The sequence below is a fragment of the Phyllobates terribilis genome, unplaced genomic scaffold, assembly GCF_046119375.1.
Source record: "Phyllobates terribilis strain yellow unplaced genomic scaffold, ASM4611937v1 Scaffold_1__5_contigs__length_1240528914, whole genome shotgun sequence".
Classification (NCBI taxonomy): Eukaryota; Metazoa; Chordata; class Amphibia; order Anura; family Dendrobatidae; genus Phyllobates; species Phyllobates terribilis.
Window position 1 is genome coordinate 618,978,372 of NW_027362761.1, and position 22,491 is coordinate 619,000,862.

The window sequence follows — 22,491 nt, forward strand, 5'->3', positions numbered from 1 at the left end:
TAGCTGCTCCTTTTAAGGCATGACTGCAATGATGTTGAAATGTGTTTTGGGGGTTAAAGTTCATTTTCTGGGCAAATATTGACTTTGCAAGTACAGTAATTGCTGTTAAGCTGATCACTCTTTGACATTCAGGAGTATATGCAAATTGCCATTACAAAACATGAAGCAGTAAACTTTGGAAAAATTACTATTTGTCTCATTCTCAATACTTTTGGCCATGACTGTATGTGGCTTGATTCATACGTCCTTTGCAAAGACTAACCTGCCCAATTCCAGCCTTGCTGAAGCATCCCCAGATCATCACCGATCCTCCACCATATTTCACAGTGGGTGCAAGACACTGTGGCTTGTATGCCTCTCCAGGTCTCCTTCTAACCATTAGACGACCAGGTGTTGGGCAAAGCTGAAAATTAGACTCATCAGAGAAGATTACCTTACTCCAGTCCTCTATGGTCCAATCCTTATGGTCTTTGGCAACCTTCAGCCTGGCTCTCCTTTGCTTCTCATTGATGAAAGGCTTTTTTCTAGCTTTACATGGCTTGAGGCCTCTAGGAGCCTGTTACGAACTGTTCTTGCCGTGCACTTCACCCAAGCTGTCATTCCTTTTGTAGGTCACTTGATGTCATCCTGCAGTTACTGAGTGACATTGGAATAAGATGACAGACATCCAGGTCAGTGGAGAGTGGCTTTCGCCCTCTGCCGGTCTGTAGCTTTGTTGTCGCCAATGTCTGCTGCTTGACCTTGTTGTAATGGACTGCCGTCTTCAAAATTTTAAGGATGGAGGCACCATGACGCTCACTGTATCCCTCTGCTAGTAAAGCCAGAATTGAGCCCTTCTTTTCCTCACTCAACTCTTTTCTTCCCAACTCCTTTTGGCATGGTTACAAGTTATGTTTTCATTCAGATTACTTTTGGACTATTCCTAGCACTTGTTTTGCCATCCAGCTTGTCCTATTGCAAGAGGATTGTGAAGACCACAGCAGTGTTTTTTATACTTTCCCTTGTACATAAGATTTGGTTCAGGTGATCACCGAATCAGAAGCACATTAAGTAGAATGAGGTGGACGGTGGGTGGAATTCAACTGACACTGGAATGGCTGTCAGACATGTAGAGAAAACTGGGCAGTGGTCTCAATTTTTGCCAGAGCCAACTGGTGCTGCATGTTAGCAGACATTTCAATTCATATATATTCAGCTCTGCCTCAGGATAGCAATCGTGCTAGGTCACTCGTGCAATAGCTTAAAGTGCTTTCAATAAGCAGTTATACAACGGCAGTTGGGCTGGAGACGGGTAAGGTGCATTAGATATTCATACAAACATGCTGCTTTTTGGTGAGTTGTATTGCATTATGCATTGATCATAGCAATCTGCTTCTTACTTGATTTAACCTCTGCTTGCTCACATCTCGCCTGCGCTTTAACACATTCTGTGCACTCATTCCATATCCACCCCTCACTTCTCCCCTCTCCCATGTATAACTCTGAGGCTCTACTGACCACTCCAAACCATCCACCACCTCCATACAGCACTCAAAATTTTCATACAAATCATTGCACCACCTGCTATTTCTCTTTTTTTCTCCTTCTCCTAGTCGCTGGCGCCATCTCCCCCAACCCTGGGCCTCCCTCCACTAGCATACACCACTCTCCTCAAGCTGCATATAGAAACCCTGCTAATCTTATTAACATTCAGTGCATGCCCTCTCCTATCACTTTCCATTTTCCTCTCTGGAACGCACGGTCTGTGTGTAACAAACTACCTTGCATTAGCGATTTTTTTCCCTCTCTTATTCCCTTAACCTTTTGGCTATTACAGAAACCTGGATCCAGCAGTCAGACACCACCGCCGCAGCTGCTCTCTCGTTTGGTAGGCTGACTTTTTCACATACCCCCAGACCTGAGAATAGACAGGGTGGAGGTGTTGGTCTGCTCTTTTCGTCACAATGTGCTTTCCAGGTCATCCCCCCGGTTCCCTCACTTATGTTTCCGTCCTTTGAAGTGCACGCCGTCAGACTCTTCAAACCCTTCTCCCTGCGAGTGGCGGTTGTGTATCGTCCTCCAGGCTCCTCCCGCCAGTTCCTGGATCACTTTGCCACCTGGCTTCCACACTTTCTATCCTGTGACATCCCCACCCTCATCATGGGAGACTTTAATATCCCCATCAATGATCCCCTCTCCCAATCTGCCTCTCATCTACTTTCTCTAACCTCCTCATTCCGTCTCTCACAGTTTACTAACTCTCCTACGCATGAAGACGGGAATACTCTGGACCTGGTTTTCTCCCGTCTCTGCTCGCTTCATGACTTTATTAACTCTCCTCTCCCTCTCCCGGACCACAACCTTCTTTCCTTCTCTGTCAAGAACTCTCTCCTCACCCGGGACACCCCCACTCAGCATACACACAGAAATCTACGTGCCATTAACCCTAGAACGCATGACCATAAAAATCTACACTTTCACATACCTGGGGCCTTTTAGGCCCGTGTGCAAATAACATGGAATAACTCAAACTCAAATGACAAACAACTATATACATGAAGAATACCTAGAGTATTCTTAGGGTTAAAACCCAGCAACTTATGAACAATCTCCACACATCTTTAGCCCTCATCTCCTTCCTCTCCTGACCAGACTCAGCATTGTCACACTATAGCAACACATTGCAGAGTGTCCTGGATGAAGCAGCACCTTCTACACGCAGAATGACCCGGCGTAGACGGCAGCCCTGGCACACGATGCAAACACTATTTCTTCAGCGTTGCTCAAGGTATGCTGAGCGGCAGTGGAGAAAATCTCTTTTAGCAGAGAACTTCATCCACTATAAATTCATGCTTAAAACCTATAAAACTCTGCCCTTCATCTGGCCAAACAATCCTACTTCACCACCCTCATCACTTCACTGTCCAACAATCCAAAACGACTTTTTGAAACCTTAAACTCCCTCCTGAGCCCTAAAGCACAGACCCCCACCACCAACCTCAGCGGGGAGGATCTGGCCACTTATTTCCTAGAAAAAATCAACCACATCCATCAGGACATCTCAGCCCAATCTTCTCAGTGCCTGGATCCCCTTCCCTGCCGCACTTCAAGCTCACTTGCCATCTTTGAGCCTGTTACAGAAGAAGAAGTTACCCAGCTCCTCGCTTCTTCTCGGCCTTCAACCTGCAACAGTGACCCCATTCCTTCACATCTCCTGCAGTCTCTCTCACCGGTGGTCACCACTCACCTGACTAAAATATTTAACCTCTCTCTTTCTTCAGGTATCTTTCCCTCTTCTTTTAAACATGCCATCATAACCCCTTTACTTAAAAAGTCATCCCTGGACCAGAACTGCGCTGCTAACTACAGACCTGTCTCTAATCTTCCTTTCATCTCTAAACTCCTGGAACGCTTGGTCCACTCCCGTAAATCCGCTATCTCTCAGATAACTCTCTCCTCGACCCTCTACAATCTGGTTTTCGCTCCTTACACTCCACTGAAACTGCCCTCACTAAAGTCTCTAATGATCTACTAACAGCCAAATCCAAAGGTCACTGCTCTCTGCTGATCTCCTGGATCTCTCTGCAGCATTTGACACTGTGGATCACCAGCTCCTCCTCACTATGCTCCGCTCTATAGGCCTCTCCTGGTTCTCCTACCTCTCTGACTGCTCCTTCACTGTATGTTTTGCCGGCTCCTCTTCCTCTCCTCATCCCCTTACTATCGGGGTTCCGCATGGCTCAGTCCTAGGCCCCCTCCTCTTCTCTATACACTGCCCCTATGGACAAACAATCAGCAGATTTGGGTTCCAGTATCATCTCTATGCTGACGACACTCAACTATACACCTCTTCCCCTGACATCACCTCTACCCTAATACAAAATACCAAGGATTGTCTGTCTGCTGTGTCTAGCATCATGTCCTCCCTTTATCTTAAACTGAATCACTCTAAAACTGAACTTCTTCTGTTTCCCCCCTCTACTAACCTAACTCTACCTAACATCGAAATTACCTCGGAGGGTTCAACCATAACTCCAAGCAGCACGCCCTCTGCCCTGGGGTCATATTCGACACTAACCTTTCCTTTACCCCCCATATCCGATCACTCACTCATTCCTGTCACCTGCATCTTAAAAACATCTCCAGAATCCGACCTTTTCTCACCTTTGAAACTGCTAAACCTCTGACTGTCTCTTATTCACTCTCGTCTGGACTACTGCAACTCTCTTCTGATCTGTCTCCCTCTTACCAAACTTTCTTCTCTCCAATCCGTCCTGAATGCGGCAGCCAGGGTCGTATTTCTGTCCAGCCGCTTCACCGATGCCTCCACCTTGTGCCAGTCTTTACACTGGTTGCCCATTTACTACAGGGTCCAATATGATCTCATCGCTCTCACCCACAAAGCTCTCCACAGTTCTGCACCGCCTTATATCTTCTCTCTCATCTCTGTCTACATGTGCCCTCCGTTCTACAAATGACCTAAGACTAACATCCCCCATAATCCGAACCTCTCACCTCCGTCTCCAAGACTTCTCTCGTGCTGCGCCAGTTCTCTGGAATGCTCTACCCTAGACGATCCGACTGATGCCTAGCCCCGATGTCTTTAAGCGCGCTTTAAAAACCCATCTCTTTAAACCAGACGACCACCTCAGCTACTCAGTAACCTAACCTTCCCCTGTTCCCTCCTAAATATCATTCAGAATCTGTTCCCTACTATTCATCTGTCTCCACACCCTCCATGCACAAGATAACTGCACTCGATACTTGAGTATTGCACTTATACATACGGGCTGATGACCGGATCATGGCGCTTTATATGAAAATCCCTATTTATTATAATTGCCAGACCTGAAATAACAAGCACTTTCCACCTATTGTGTCCCCCCATTTCCTTGTAGAATGTAAGTAGCGAGCTGCCGGACCCTCGCTCCTAATGTAACTGTTTAAACTGTCTTACCTTGTACTGAATTTATTGTCTGTACATGTCCCCACTTAATTGTAAAGTGCTGCGGAATATGTTGGCGCTATATAAATAAAAATTATTAAAATATATATATATATATATATATATATATCTGCTTCTCACTAAATTAGAATATCATCGAAAAGTTAATTTATTTCAGTTCTTCAATACAAAAAGTGGAACTCCTATATTATATAGTCATTACACACAGAGGGATCTATTATATAGAGTCATTACACACAGAGGGATCTATTATATAGAGTCATTGCACACAGAGGGATCTATTATATAGAGTCATTACACACAGAGGGATCTATTATATAGAGTCATTACACACAGAGGGATCTATTATATAGAGTCATTACACACAGAGGGATCTATTATATAGAGTCATTACACACAGAGGGATCTATTATATAGAGTCATTACACACAGAGGGATCTATTATATAGAGTCATTACACACAGAGGGATCTATTATATAGTGTCATTACACACAGAGGGATCTATTATATAGAATCATTGCACACAGAGGGATCTATTATATAGAGTCATTACACGCAGAGCGATCTATTATATAGTCATTACACGCAGAGGGATCTATTATATAGAGTCATTACACGCAGAGGGATCTATTATATAGAGTCATTACACGCAGAGGGATCTATTATATAGTCATTACACGCAGAAGGATCTATTATATAGAGTCATTACACGCAGAGGGATCTATTATATAGTCATTACACGCAGAGGGATCTATTATATAGAGTCATTACACACAGAGGGATCTATTATATAGAGTCATTACACACAGAGGGATCTATTATATAGTCATTACACACAGAAGGATCTATTATATAGTCATTACACACAGAGGGATCTATTATATAGTCATTACACACAGAGGGATCTATTATATAGAGTCATTACACACAGAGGGATCTATTATATAGTCATTACACACAGAGGGATCTATTATATAGAGTCATTACACACAGAGGGATCTATTATATAGTCATTACACACAGAGGGATCTATTATATAGAGTCATTACACGCAGAGGGATCTATTATATAGAGTCATTACACACAGAGGGATCTATTATATAGAGTCATTACACGCAGAGGGATCTATTTAACGGGTTTAGTTCTGTTAGGCTATGTGCACACGTCGCGTTTTTGATGCATGTAATCCATCTGCCAGGTATTGCAATGGTAATCCCGATGTGCTGTGCACATGATGCGTAAATTTCTACTCAGGATTACCATTGCAGAAAAAAACGCAGCATGTCCATTGTGCGTGGGTTTCCGCAGCAAATTCGGGCCCATTGACTTTAATTGACTTCATACCTGCGGATTTGCTGTGTTTCAATTAAAACCAATAGGCGCGAATTTGCGGCAGAAACGCGCTGTGGGTGGTACCTGGGTCATCAGAGGAGGACTACTACTCCTCATCCAACCGCCGCTCCCGCTGATAACAGCGAGAGCTGCGCGGCTGAGGGGAGCAGTAGTCTCCGCCAAGCCCAGTACCACGCGGTTAAAAAAAGGAAAAAAAAAACTTATACTCACCTGTCTGGCGCACCCGGGCGTCCTCCTGGTCCTCGGTCCCCGGCGATATCTTCAGCCAATCATCCACCATAAATAAGGAGGGCACCATCTAATAATCGGGATCCACCCGCAGCATCTCATGGACTAGTAAGTATAAAGCAATGAAGAAAGAAGAGAAGCTTCCTAGCAGTGATCACCCAAATAATCAAGAATAAATAATTATCTAGGACAATAATCATCCATAAAAATATATCAGTTTATTTAATACAAATATTTCCTGACACATATACAAAAAAATGACAAACTCACAAACAAATAAAACACCATTAAAAATGGAGAAAAAACACCAATGTTCAAGGAACCAGCTGATGCACAACTCCTCCTGTATCAATATAGAATATAATATATAACAATGCAACATATAATAAAGCAAAAAATAAGGCAGAAATAAGTAATACTGAGCGCACAGGCTCAACACAATATCTGTGATGGTCAATATTACCCAGACCCTGCAATGCATATACCAAAGAAGGGAGTAAATGTCATAAGGCGTGTAAAACACACCAGTGGATGGAAAAAACAAAGTGCAGTCCTTTCCAGTGTGGAGTAAAAGATCTTGCTCTATTGGGTCATATACTTGTATACTATCATTATCTCACTGACCTGGCTCCCTGCATATGGAAATAATCACTTTGGTCTGCCTGTAGGTACCTGAGGCTGCACTTTGTTTTTTCCATCCACTGGTGTGTTTTACACGCCTTATGACATTTACTCCCTTCTTTGGTATATGCATTGCAGGGTCTGGGTAATATTGACCATCACAGATATTGTGTTGAGCCTGTGCGCTCAGTATTACTTATTTCTGCCTTATTTTTTGCTTTATTATATGTTGCATTGTTATATATTATATTCTATATTGATACAGGAGGAGTTGTGCATCAGCTGGTTCCTTGAACATTGGTGTTTTTTCTCCATTTTTAATGGTGTTTTATTTGTTTGTGAGTTTGTCATTTTTTGTATATGTGTCAGGAAATATTTGTATTAAATTGATATATTTTTATGGATGATTATTGTCCTAGATAATTATTTATTCTTGATTATTTGGGTGATCACTGCTAGGAAGCTTCTCTTCTTTCTTCATTGCTTTATATCGTCAGCCAATCATTTGATTTCTCACGTGACCTCACCGTAGAAACATTCTCAAATACTTTATTCTGGCCATGTATTTATTGAAAAGGCAGCGATAACTTTACTGCGCGGTTAGTAATGGGGGCGTCTTATAGACTCCCTCCATTACTAACCTGGGCTTCACGTCAGCCGTCAATACAAGGCTGACATGAACCCCAACCCCATTACCCCACTTGCCACCGCTACAGGGCACTACAGGGCAATTGGAAGAGCGGAGGCTAAGCGCCATATTTGGCGCCTCTTATGGATGCGCCATTTCTGGGACTGCAGAGGGGTGATATTAACTGCCTCAGAGGGTGCCAGGATCCATGGGCCCTTCCCTGCCTATTAATATCAGCCCGCAGCTGTCTGTTTAGCCTTTTCTGTTTAGATTTTATAGGGGGACCCCACATCAACTTTATTCTGGGGGTCCCCCTGTAATCTAGCCAGTAAATGCTAAGCAAACAGCTGTGGGCTGATATTAATAGCCAGGGAACATTGTTGGCTGATGACCCCTTCCCCAGCTACTAATATCAGTCCCCAGCGGTCGGCTTTTCTTCTGCTGGTTATAAAAATGACGCAGGAGCCCATGCCATTTTTTATTTTTACATTTTAGGCTATGTGCCCACGATCCGGACATAGCAGCGCTTTGGACACATATTTTTTGCTTTCTTTCCAAAACATTACATTCTATTGAACGCAGGTAAATCCCCATGTGTTCGCTGAACCATGCGGATTTACCGCATTCAATACTTTCTAGTGGTCAAATTTCTGTTGTGGAGACTTAAAGGGGTTGTCCAGCACTTTAGATTACCCCCCCAATGTATTCCCCCGGGGCCCCTAAGGATTTTTGTAATTAGCTTACGTTGCAGATAATGCCTGTGAGGGGCGCTATCACTGGCCGCTCACAGGCATCATGTGACCCCCGGCTGCAGCCGGCTCTGACATCCGCTGATGTCAGGACAAGTGCTGGCAGCAGCCGGGGGTCTCTGTCTTCTTGGTTCCACGGTGGATGCCAGGCTCTCGGCGGGGTTACCCCCGCGTCACACCCGGAATCCACCGCGCGCTCTACCTCGCTCCATTCATTGGGAAAGCGCACGGTGGATGCTGGGTGTGATGCGGGGGTAACCCCGCCCACAGCCCAGCAGCCCCCGCGGCGACTCCGGCGCTGAGTCACGTCTCACTTGTCGTGATGTCAGCATATGTCAGCTCCGGCTGCAGCCCGGGGTCACGTGATGCCTGTGTGCGGCCAAGGATAGTGCCGCTCACAGGCAGTATCTGCAACGTAAGCTAATTACAAAAATCCTTAGGGACCCCGGGGGGGATACATTGGGGGGGGGGGGTAATCTAAAGTACTGGACAACTTCTTTAACGACTCCCCAAGAGAATTTGACATGCCGCAGTCCTGAAAGATGCGCCGCGTGTCAGTGTCCCCCAGTGATCCATGCATTGTGGACATGAGATTTCTAGAGATCCCATCCACTATGCTATAACATCTTGACGCTGTATAAACACGCAGCGTCAAACCTGCAGCGGCTCCTGATCGTAGCCATGTACCCAACTCACCCGCAGCATGTCGATTTCTGTAGCGGACACGCTAGTCTCCGCTGCAGATTTTGACCGATTTAAGTGTCATTATATGCGGTGGATTCACATGTACCGACAAAAAAAGTGCGGCATTAGAACACCGCGTTTTGGACGCAGCAAAAATACGCTACGTCCAAAGCGCTGCTGAGTGCTGATCAGGGGGAGTTAGCGGCTAACGAAACAGCTGTGAGCTGTTAATAGCCAGGGACCATGTTTGCCTAATGGCACCTTCCTAGGCTGAAAATAGCAGCTCACATCTGCCCCAGAAATTACATGAATAGAAATGCTAATGAAGATTGGGCGAATGGGATTAGCTGACACCCAGCTCTTTTGTTTGGTGATGAAAAGGTGTCAATCAGACCCTTTCATCACCCAACCTAATTAAGGTAATGTAAAGCATTAAACACACACACAGAGTAAACACTTTATTTGAAATACAACAGACACATTCTTTAATCATTTAAATTAACCAGTATACTCACCCCAGTTCTGACGGTAATCCAAGGGTTTAAGCAATGTCCCACCAAATAACTTTACTTACCTCCAAAAATCATTCACTGATGTACAAAAACTGCATCAAAAATGCGGCAAAACTGCATGTTTTTTCTGCAGCGTTTTTCCTGCCAAGGAGATGAAGAAATGCTGAGGAAATTTCTGCTTCAAATCCTGATCGTGCACACACAGCCTAAATGTAGATGATTATGTCTTACAGCCAATAAAAATACAAAAGTCATTATCTCAGTAAATTAGAATAATTAACAAGGTCCCTTAGTCTGTTTCAGTAGGCTCCACAATCATGGGGAAGACTGCTGACTTGCCAGATGTTCAGAAGGCAGTCATTGACACACTCCACAAGGTCCCAGAGTCTGGCGGAAGAGTGGAGAGGCCACAATCCAAGCTGCTTGAGGTCTAGTGTGAAGTTTCCACCATCAGTGATGGTTTGGGGAGACATGTCATCTTCTGGTGTAGGTCCATTATGTTTTATCAGGACCAAAGTCAGCGCCGCCGTCTACCAGGACATTGTACAGCACTTCATGCTTCCCTCTGCCGACAAGCTTTTTGGAGATGGAAATGTCATTCTCCAGCAGGACTTGGCCCCTGTACACACGGCCAAAAGCACCAATACCTGGTTTACACACAACAGTATCACTGTGCTTGATTGGCAGCAAACTCGCCTGACCTTAACCCCATAGAGGATCTATTATAGAGAATCTATGGGATATTGTCAAGAGGAAGATGATACCCCAGAGCCAACAATGCAGACGAGCTGAAGGCTGCTATCAAAGCCACCTGGGCTTCCATAACCCCTCAACAGTGCCACAGGCTGATCCCTCCATGCCACATTGCCGCATTGATGCAGTAATTGATGCACAAGGAGCCCAACCAAGTATTGAGGGCATTTACTAAACATACATTTCAGTAGGACAACATTTCGGGTTTTAAAATCATTTTTCAAGCTGTTATAAAGTATTCTAATTTACTGAGATAATGACTTTTGTGTTTTCATTGGCTGTAAGCCATAATCATCAACATTAACAGAAATAAACACGTGAAATACAGGGGTTGGACAAAATATTGGAAACACCTAACGTTTTGGCATCATAATCTTCGAACATGTTATAAACATGCAAACCGTGACATATGGTAATGTTTTGTAGTTGATTATTTGTGTTATGTGTATGTAAATTAACAGTTTGTTTTGCAGAATTGTAAGAACATTGATGAGAACCTGATACCAATGGCAAACCTCTCGGATTTTCAAAGAGGACAAATTGTTGGTGCTCGTATGGCAGGCGCTAGTGTAACCGAAAGTGCCCGAATGCTTGGCGTGTCAAGAGGTACTGTCTCCAAAGTAATGACTGCGTTTGAAAGAGAAGGAAAAACGTCCGCAGCAAAGCACAGGTCCGGCCGAAAGTCGAAGTTGACTGAGAGAGACCGTCAGACTCTAAAGTGAATTGTGAGAGAGGATCGCAAGAAAACTGCTCCGAAAATCACTGATGAGCTCAATGAACACCTACAGAACGCAGTTTCCACGAAAACTGTTCGTCGGGAGCTGCACAAATCTGGATTCCATGGAAGAGCTGCAATTAGAAAACCTCTGCTCTCAATGACAAATGTTTCCAAGCATTTAGAGTGGTGTAGAAACCTCCAGAATTGGTCCCTCGAGCCGTGGAAACGAGATATTCTCCGACCAATCATCGTTTACCCTTTTTCCGACCTCCGGCCGAGTGTACGTTTGAAGACAGCCGAAAGAAGCCTTCCATCCAGACTGCCTTCTCCCAACCGTAAAACATGGCGGAGGTTCTGTGATGATCTGGGGTGCTATTTCGTGGAGATCCGCCGGGCTAATGATATCCCTTTATGGAAGAATTAACAGCTGAGATTATTTAGGCATTTTGGGCGACCAAGTGCATCCTATGATTCAAGCACTGTTCTTTCAGGATGATAATGCACCAATTAATACAGCAAGAATCGTTAAAGCATGGCACGAGGAACATTCTAATGAAGTTGAGCATCTCATCTGGCCCCCACAATCCCCAGACCTCAACATTATTGAGCATTTATGGTCGATTTTTAGAGATTCAAGTTAGACGTTGATTTCCGCCGCCATCGTCGCTCAAAGAACTGGAGGGTGTATTAACTGAAGAATGGGCTAAAATTCCTTTGGAAACAATTCACACCTTGTATGAATCCATACCTCGGAGAATTGAGGCTGTAATCGCCGCAAAAGGTGGACCTACACCATATTAAACAAACTTTTGTTGATGTTTCAAGGTGTTTCCATTATTTTGTCCAACCCCTGTAGATCACTCTCTGTAATGACTCTATATAATATAGGAGTGTCACTTTTTGTATTGAAGAACTGAAATAAATGAACTTTTTGGTGATATTCTAATTTACTGAGATGCACCTGTATGTGTTTGAGTGCAATCAAACTGTCCACTTAGGAAGCAACACTGATTGACAATCAATTTCACAAGCTGTTGTGCAAATGGAATAGACAATAGATGGAAATTATTGGCAATTATCAAGACCCCCTCAATAAAGGAGTGGTTCTGCAGGTGGGGACCACAGACCACATCTCAGTACCAATGCTTTCTGGCTGATGTGTTGGTCACTTTTGAATGTTGGTTGAGCTTTCACACTCATGGTAGCATGAGACGGACTCTACAATCCACAGAAGTTGCTCAGGTAGTGCAGCTCATCCAGGATGGCACATCAATGCGAGCTGTGGCAAGGTTTGCTGTGTCTGTCAGCGTAGTGGCCAGAGGCTGGAGGCGCTACCAGGAGACAGGCCAGTACACCAGGAGACGTGGAGGAGGCCGTAGGAGGGCAACAACCCAGCAGCAGGACCGCTACCTCCGCCTTTGTACAAGGAGGAACAGGAGGAGCACTGCCAGAGCCCTGCAAAATGACCTCCATCAGGCCACAAATGTGCATGTGTCTGTACAAACGGTTAGAAACCGACTCCATGAGGGTGGTATGAGGGCCCAACATCCACAGATGGGGGTTGTGCTCACAGCTCAACACCGTGCAGGATGCTTGGCATTTGCCACAGAACACCAGGATTGGCAAAGTCGCCACTGGCGCCCTGTGCTCTTCACAGATGAAAGCAGGTTCACACTGAGCCCATGTGACAGAGTCTGGAGACGCCGTGGAGAGCGATCTGCTGCCTGCAACATCCTTCAGCATGACCGGTTTGGCAGTGGGTCAGTAAGGGTGTGGGGTGGCATTTCTTTGGAGAGCCGTACAGTCCTCCATGTGCTCGCCAGAGGTAGCCTGACTGCTATTAGGTACCGAGATGAGATCCTCAGACCCCTTGTGAGACCATATGCTGGTGCGGTTGGCCCTGGGTTCCTCCTAATGCAGGACAATGCCAGACCTCAAGTGGCTGGAGTGTGTCAGCAGTTCCTGCAAGATGAAGGCATTGAAGCTATGGACTGGCCCGCCCTTTCCCCAGACCTGAATCCGATTGAGCACATCTGGGACATCATGTCTCGCTCCATCCACCAATTTCACGTTGCACCACAGACTGTCGAGTTGGCGGATGCTTTAGTCCAGGTCTGGGAGGAGATCAAACAGGAGACCATCCGCAACCTCATCAGGAGCATGCCCAGGCGTTGTAGGGAGGTCATACAGGCACGTGGAGGCCACACACAATACTCAACCTCATCAGGAGCATGCCCAGGCGTTGTAGGGAGGTCATACAGGCACGTGGAGGCCACACACAATACTCAGCCTCATCAGGAGCATGCCCAGGCGTTGTAGGGAGGTCATACAGGCACATGGAGGCCACACACAATACTCAGCCTCAGCAGGAGCATGCCCAGGCGTTGTAGGGAGGTCATACAGGCACGTGGAGGCCACACACAATACTCAGCCTCATCAGGAGCATGCCCAGGCGTTGTAGGGAGGTCATACAGGCACATGGAGGCCACACACAATACTCAGCCTCAGCAGGAGCATGTCCAGGCGTTGTAGGGAGGTCATACAGGCACGTGGAGGCCACACACAATACTCAGCCTCATCAGGAGCATGCCCAGGCGTTGTAGGGAGGTCATACAGACACGTGGAGGCCACACACAATACTCGGCCTCATCAGGAGCATGTCCAGGCATTGTAGGGAGGTCATACAGGCACGTGGAGGCCACACACAATACTGAGCCTCATCAGGAGCATGCCCAGGCGTTGTAGGGAGGTCATACAGGCACGTGGAGGCCACACACAATACTCAGCCTCATCAGGAGCATGTCCAGGCGTTGTAGGGAGGTCATACAGGCACGTGGAGGGCACACACAATACTCAGCCTCATCAGGAGCATGCCCAGGCGTTGTAGGGAGGTCATACAGGCACGTGGAGGCCACACACAATACTCAGCCTCATCAGGAGCATGCCCAGGCGTTGTAGGGAGGTCATACAGGCACATGGAGGCCACACACAATACTCAGCCTCATCAGGCGCATGCCCAGGCGTTGTAGGGAGGTCATACAGGCACGTGGAGGCCACACACAATACTCAGCCTCATCAGGAGCATGCCCAGGCGTTGTAGGGAGGTCATACAGGCACGTGGAGGCCACACACAATACTCAGCCTCATCAGGAGCATGCCCAGGCGTTGTAGGGAGGTCATACAGGCACGTGGAGGCCACACACAATACTCAGCCTCATCAGGAGCATGCCCAGGCGTTGTAGGGAGGTCATACAGGCACGTGGAGACCACACACAATACTCAGCCTCATCAGGAGCATGCCCAGGCATTGTAGGGAGGTCATACAGGCACGTGGAGGCCACACACAATACTCAGCCTCATCAGGAGCATGCCCAGGCGTTGTAGGGAGGTCATACAGACACGTGGAGGCCACACACAATACTCAGCCTCATCAGGAGCATGCCCAGGCGTTGTAGGGAGGTCATACAGGCACGTGGAGGCCACACACAATACTCAGCCTCATCAGGAGCATGCCCAGGCGTTGTAGGGAGGTCATACAGGCATGTGGAGGCCACACACAATACTCAGCCTCATCAGGAGCATGCCCAGGCGTTGTAGGGAGGTCATACAGGCACGTGGAGACCACACACAATACTGAGCCTCATCAGGAGCATGTCCAGGCGTTGTAGGGAGGTCATACAGGCACGTGGAGGCCACACACAATACTCAGCCTCATCAGGAGCATGCCCAGGCATTGTAGGGAGGTCATACAGGCACGTGGAGGCCACACACAATACTCAGCCTCATCAGGAGCATGCCCAGGCGTTGTAGGGAGGTCATACAGGCAGGTGGAGGCCACACACAATACTCAGCCTCATCAGGAGCATGCCCAGGCGTTGTAGGGAGGTCATACAGGCACGTGGAGGCCACACACAATACTGAGCCTCATCAGGAGCATGCCCAGGCGTTGTAGGGAGGTCATACAGGCACGGGGAGGCCACACACAATACTCAGCCTCATCAGGAGCATGCCCAGGCGTTGTAGGGAGATCATACAGGCACGTGGAGGCCACACACAATACTCATCCTCATCAGGAGCATGCCCAGGCGTTGTAGGGAGGTCATACAGGCACGTGGAGGCCACACACAATACTCAGCCTCATTTTGACTTGTTTTAACGACGTTGGATTAGCCTGTAGTGTGTTTTTCCACTTTAATTTTGGGGGTGACTCCAGATCCAGGCCTCCGTTGGTTAATAAATTTGATTTCCATTGATGATTTTTGTGTGATTTTCTTGTCAGCACATTCAACTTTATACAGAACAAAGTATTCAATGAGAATATTTCATTCATTCAGATCTAGGATGGGTTATTTGAGTGTTCCCTTTAGTCTCTTGAAGCTCATCAAGAGAATGCCAAGAGTGTGCAAAGCAGTCATCAAAGCAAAAGGTGGCTACTGTGAAGAACCTAGACTATAAGACATATTTTCAGTTGTTTCACACTTTTTTGGTAAGTATATAATTCCACATGTGGTAATTCATAGTTTTGATGCCTTCAGTGTGAATGTACAATTTTCATAGTCATGAAAATACAGAAAAATCTTTAAATGAGAAGGTGTGTCCAAACTTTTTGTCTGTACTATATATATATATATATATATATATATATATATATATATATATAGCGCCAACATATTCCACAGCAATTAATCGGGGACATGTACAGACAATAAATTCAATACAAGGCAGCACGGTTTAAACAGTTACATCAGGAATGAGGTCCCTGCTCGCTGCTTACATTCTACAAGGAAATGGGGGGGGACACAATAGGTGAAAAGTGCTTGTTATTTCAAGTCTAACAATTATAATATAACCAGGGATGAATCCCTCCGTCTGAAGCCTCTATAGACTGCAGTCTGGCTCCAGACAGAACACCACATCCAGCCGTTACAGTTAAGAGGAGTGTATGGCGCCGGAGATCACGGTATGCGTAGTCACTGAATGCATACACAATCTCTAGCGCCATACTTACCTGACCGGGAGGAGCGTTGCCGCGGCGCCTCTGTTCTGGCCGAATGCCGTGGGCGAACTGTGGCATCGGATCGGCGCATGCGCATAGCGCTATCCGGTTCCATTTTACTGAAGACACATTTGCAGTGTGTCTTCAACAGAATGGAGCCGGACAGCGCGGTATGGGTACATCGGCAGAACAGGAAACAGTGCTGGAGCACAGAGAAGAAAGGTGAGTAGAAGTGTTTGTTTTTTTGTGTGTGTGTGCAGCGTGATGGGGATGAGGGGAGCCATACATACCAGGATAGGGATGAGGGGGGCCATACATACCAGGATTGGGGGATGAAGGGTTCCATGCGTACAGGATATGGATTAGGGTACCATGCGTACCAGGATAGGGATGAGGAGGCCATACATACCAGGATAGGGATGAGGGGCCATACATACCAGGATACGGACAAGGGGCTATACATACCAGGATAGGGATGAGGACGCCATACATACCAGGATAGGGGGATGAGGGGTTACCATGCTTACCAGGATAGGGGATGAGGGGACCATGCATACCAGGATAGGGATGAGGGGGCCATGCATACCAGGATAGGGGATGAGGGGGGTACCAGGCATGTCAGGATAGGGATGAGGGGAGCCATGCATACCAGGATATGGATGAGGGGTGCCATGCGTACCAGGATTGGGGGATGAGGGGTGCCATACATACCAGGATATGGATGAGGAGGCCATACATACCAGGATAGGGGGATGAGGGGTGCTATGCTTACCAAGATTGGGCATGAGGGGTACCATGCTTACCAGGATTTGGCATGAGGGGTACCATGCTTACCAGGATTGGGAATGAGGTGTACCATGCATACCAGGATTGGGAATGAGGGATACCATGCATACCAGGATTGGGAATGGGGTACCATGCATACCAAGATAGGGATGAGGGGTACCATGCATACCAGGATTGGAGATGAGGGGTGCCATGCATACCAGGATTGGGGGATGAGGAGGCCATACATACGATAGGGATGAGGGGTGCCATACATACCAGGATTGGGGGGTGAGGAGGCCATACATACCAGGATAGGGATGAGGGGTGCCATACATACCAGGATAGGTACGAGAGGGTACCGTGCATAACAGGATAGGGATGAGGAGTGCCATGCATACCAGGATTAGTTAGTTAGTAAGTAAAGCCGAATAAAGACTTGCGTCCATCAAGTTCGACCTGTTAGTTCTGTAATTGCTAAAGTTGATCCAGAGGAGGGCAAAAACCCCAAATGATTTGGCCAATCTTCACCTGAGGAAAAATTCCCTCCCGACTCTGAAACCAGCAGTCAGAATAAATCCCTGTATCAACCTACTATTTTATTCTATTTTTAAGTATATGCAGAAATCTGCCTGGTATCTAGAAATGCATCCAGTCCCCGCTTGAACTGGTGTAGTGAATCCGATATTACCGTCTCCTCACTCAGTGAATTCCATATTCTCACTGCTCTTACCGTAAAGAACCCCTTCCTATGCTGGTGCTGAAACCTTTTCTCTTCCAGTCTTAGTGAGTGCCCTCTTGTTACCGTAATATCCCTCCTTTTGAACAAATCCCGGGCAAGGTCTCTATACTGTCCCCTAACATATTTGTACACATTTATTATGTCCCCCCTCAACCTTCTCTTTTCCAGGCTGAATAGTCCTAGTTTTGCCAACCTCTCTGGGTATTGCAGTCCCTCCATTTCCCTTATTAATTTTGTTGCCCTCCTTTGTACCTTTTCAAGCTCATTTATATCCTTTCTATATATTGGGGCCCATAACTGAGCACAGTATTCCAAGTGTGGTCTGACCAGAGCTTTGTACAGTGGAAGAACAATGTTCTCATCCTTTGCAGCTATACCTCTTCTGATACATCCCATTACCCTGTTTGCCCTTACAGCAGCCGCCTGACTTTGGGCACTCCAATTTAGTTTGCTATCAATCAAGATGCCCAAGTCCTTCTCCATCTCTGAATTCCCCAATGATTTCCCATTCAGTGAGTACTGGTGACTTCCATTTTTCCTTCCCATATGTATGACCTTACATTTCTCCTCGTTAAACCTCATTTGCCATTTAATGCTCCACCTACCCAGCTTATCCAAATCCCTCTGTAGGTCTGCACTATCCTCTTTTGTATTAATTGTTTTACATAACTTTGTGTCATCTGCAAATATTGATATTTTACTATTTATCCCGTTGACTATGTCGTTAATAAAGATATTAAATAACATTGGGCCTAGTACAGACCCCTGTGGTACCCCACTAGTGACGCTTACCCAATCTGAGTATATTCCATTTATAACCACCCTCTGCCTTCTATCCTTTAGCCAGTTAGCTACCCACTTGCAGACATTTTCCCCCAGCCCCATCATTCTCATTTTGTATACCAACCTATTATGTGGCACGCTATCGAACGCTTTTGAGAAGTCGAGATACACGACATCCACTGGTTCCCCCTGATCTACTCGAGAGCTAACCTCCTCGTAGAAGTCAATCAGGTTTGTTTGGCAGGAGCGATTCCTCATGAATCCATGTTGGTTCGGGGTTAATAGATTATTAGCATCAAGATGCTCCATGATTGCCTCATTAATAAAGCTTTCAAAAATTTTGCCCACAACGGACGTCAGACTCACCGGCCGATAGTTTCCGGCGTCACTTTTCGCTCCCTTTTTGAATATTGGCACTACATTCGCCTGTCGCCAATCAAGTGGCACAGACCCAGTCTCAACAGAGTCCTTAAATATAAGATATAACGGTCTGTCTATCACATTACTTAGTTCCCTTAGTACCCGTGGGTGTATGCCATCAGGTCCTGGTGATTTGTTTATTTTAATGTTACTGAGGCGTTTCTGTACCCCAGCTTGGGTTAGATTTGTCATACTTAGTGGAGGATTAAGTTTGTCACTTCTCATTTCGCCTGTTAGTTCTTTTTCCTTTGTGAAAGTTGACGAAAAAAATTTATTTAATAGATTAGCTTTATCCTCATCTTTCTCTATGATTTTGCCTTCATCACTTTTTATCGGTCCAATATTATTCGATTTAATCCTTTTACTATTTATATACGTAAAGAACAGTTTGGGATTTGATCTACTTTCCCTAGCAATACGTCTCTCTGTTTCCTCCTTCGCTATTTTTATTTGTTTTTTGCAGGTTCTCGTTTTTTCCTTGTAACACATTAGTGCCTCCTTGCTGTTTTCCTGTTTTAATCTCTTGAATGCCTCTTTTTTGCTATTTAACGCCCCTTTTACGTTCTTGTTCAACCATATTGGTTTCCTCTTATTTCGGGCCCTTTTATTCCCATACGGTATATATCTCTCGCACTGAGTATTCAGAATTCTTTTGAAGGTTTCCCATTTACTATTCGTATTCCTTTGATTAAGAACTTTGTCCCAGTCTATAAGTTGAAGGTTTTCTTTCAGCTGATCAAACTTCGCCCTCCTAAAGTTTAATGTTTTAGTTGTTCCCTTATTGATAACCCTACTGAAGGGCATTTTGAAATTGATAATATTATGATCGCTATTACCTAGGTGCCCCCCTATCTGTACCTCAGTTATTCTATCAGGCCTATTAGTCAATATTAAGTCCAACACGGCCGTCCCTCTCGTTGGTTCCTGCACTAGTTGGGAAAGATAATTATCCTTGATATTTGTCAAGAACCTTTTTCCTTTCTGCGATCTACAGGTTTCTGTTTCCCAGTCAATATCCGGGTAGTTGAAATCCCCCATTACAATCACCTCATTATGTTTTGCTACTTTGTCTATTTGTCCTAATAGCAGTTTCTCATTCTCCTCTGTTATATTAGGTGGCTTATAGCAGACCCCCAGTAATATTTTATTATTATTTTTTGCCCCCTCTATCTCTACCCACATGGACTCGACCCCCTCTTCTCCCTCTCCTATATCTTCCCTTAGTCTGGGCTTTAGACGTGACTTTACATATAAGCAGACTCCTCCGCCCTTCCCCTGTTTCCGGTCCCTTCTAAATAAACTATAATCTGTTAAATTTACCGCCCAGTCGTAGCTATCGTCTAGCCAAGTCTCTGTTATACCTACGATGTCATACCTCTCCTCCGATATAAGCGCCCGCAGCTCATCCGCCTTATTGGTCAGGCTTCTTGCGTTGGTCAGCATGCAAAATAAAACTTTAGGGTTATTTAGCATCCTATTCTTCTCTAAGATAAGATAAGATAAGATAAGATATACTTTATTTATCCCGGAGGAAATTGCGGTATCAACTGTATCTAACGGTATCTAACGATCTAACTGTACTATCCCCACCCCCCTCTCCACCCTCATTATATTCACTTCTCCCCTTCCCCCTTGCTTGCCTCACATCCCACCTATTTCCTTGGTTTCCCCCCCCCGTCTCTAGTTTAAAAACTCCTCCAACCTATTAGCCATCTTCTTCCCCAGCACCGCTGCACCCTCCCCATTGAGGTGCAGCCCGTCCCTACGGTAGAGCCTGTAGCCGACAGCGAAGTCGGCCCAGTTCTCCATGAACCCAAACCCTTCTGCCTTGCACCAACTCTTTAGCCACTTATTCACCTCCCTAACCTCCCGTTGGCGCTCCTGTGTGGCTCGCGGGATTGGTAGTATTTCTGAGAAAACTACCTTGGAGGTCCTTGCCCTAAGCTTCCTACCTAGATCCCTGAAATAATTTTTAAGGACCCTCCATCTACCACTCACTTTGTCATTGGTGCCAATGTGGACCATGACCGCTGGGTCTTCGCCAGCCCCACCCAGTAACCTGTCAACCCGATCCGCGATGTGCCGGACTCGAGCGCCAGGGAGGCAGCACACCGTTCGGCGATCCCGGTCTTTGTGACAGATTGCCCTGTCTGTCCCCCTAATAATAGAGTCACCCACTACCAGGACCTGTCTAGCCTGCCCTACACTTCCCCCCTCCCCTTCATTACTGGAGCATACACTCCCCCGGCGGTCAGAGGATCTGTCGTGCTCCAATAATGCCGGTTCTGAACCAGCCTTCCTATACTTCTTCCCTCTATCCCTTCTAACTGTTACCCAGCTCCCTGCCTGTTCAGCCTGCGCTTCCCCACTAAGCTCCACCCCCAGTGTTGACCCATTGAGTGTCTGCTCGGTGAGCAGCAAACTCCGTTCCATGTTGTCGATGCTCCTCAGTACCGCTATCTGAGCACTTAGATCCAGGATTTGGGCTTCCAAGTGCACGATATGCTCACATCTCTCGCAGCAGTATGGATCCCTGAGCGGTAGCTCAGGGAATGCATACATTGCGCAAGATGTACACTGCACGGCTCCGGCCAACATGGACGTCATTCTAAATATGGGGATACAGTCAGTATATATGTACAAGTACAAAACACAATTATTTATATATAGGTGTATGGACGGGGATCAATTAGGGATGTGCAAGTGTATCGATTAGATATCGGCGCGGGATCAGTTAAGTATGGACGGGGGACATTGGGGATGAGGAGGGCTATACATACCAGGATAGGGGATGAGGGGTGCCATGCCTAACAGGAAAAGGGGTGCCATGCATACTAGGATAGGGATGAGGGGTGCCATGCATACGAGGATAGGGATGAGGGAGGCCTTGCATGCCAGGATAAGGATGATGAGGGCCTTGCATATAAGGATGAGGGTTGCCTTACATACCAGGATGGGGATCAGGGGTGCCATGCATACCAGGATGAGGATCAGGGGTGCCATGCATACCCGGATGGAGGAGTGCCATGTACCATGATGGGGGATATTAACAGAATTGGAGGACATCTATAATATAACCAGGGATGTGTCCTTCTGTCCAAAGCCTCTATAGAATGTACATGCGCAACGCGCCTGCGCTGTCTGGCTCCAGACAGAAGAACGCATCCAGCCGTTACAGGTAAGAGAAGTTTATGGCGCCGGAGATCATGGTATGCGTAGACACTACATACCACGAGCTCCGGCGCCATAAGTACATACCTGACCCAAAGGAATGTTGCCGCGGCACCTCTGTTTTGGCCGGAGGCCCGGGGAGGAGTGCAGCATCTGAATCGGCGCATACGCATAGCGCGCTCTCCGGCGCCATTTTAGTGAAGACACATTGGCAGGATGGGGGCTGCACGTAGTAGGATGGGGGAGCATATACCAATAAAAATGCTCGCCACCCCCGGGCATAGAACGGGTTCAATAGCTAGTTTTCATATAAGGCTGCATGCATGATCCGGTCATCAGCCAGTATGTTTAAGTGCAATAATCAAGTATCGAGTGCAGTTATCATGTGCATGGAGGGTGTGGAGACAGAGGAATAGTAGGGA

General features: G+C 46.3%; 1 protein-coding gene across 3 annotated transcripts in view; it reads left to right on the plus strand.

Annotated features, from left to right (window-relative positions):
• The window catches only part of LOC141273010 (uncharacterized), a 35,878-nt gene that overhangs the window by 5,661 nt on the left and 7,726 nt on the right, over positions 1-22,491 (plus strand). Inside the window, exon 3 of one of the 3 annotated variants that reach the window (XR_012322054.1) lies at positions 10,948-12,286. The exons of 1 other annotated variant lie outside the window; for it this stretch is intronic. Coding sequence is in view for 1 of the 2 variants with exons in the window: in XM_073684306.1 (XP_073540407.1) it covers positions 1,817-1,867 (51 nt within the window). In the remaining variant the exon portion in view is untranslated. Of the gene's footprint in view, positions 1-1,816; positions 1,868-10,947; positions 12,287-22,491 lie in introns of those variants that run through there. One more of the 3 variants, XM_073684306.1, reaches the window with a different exon arrangement.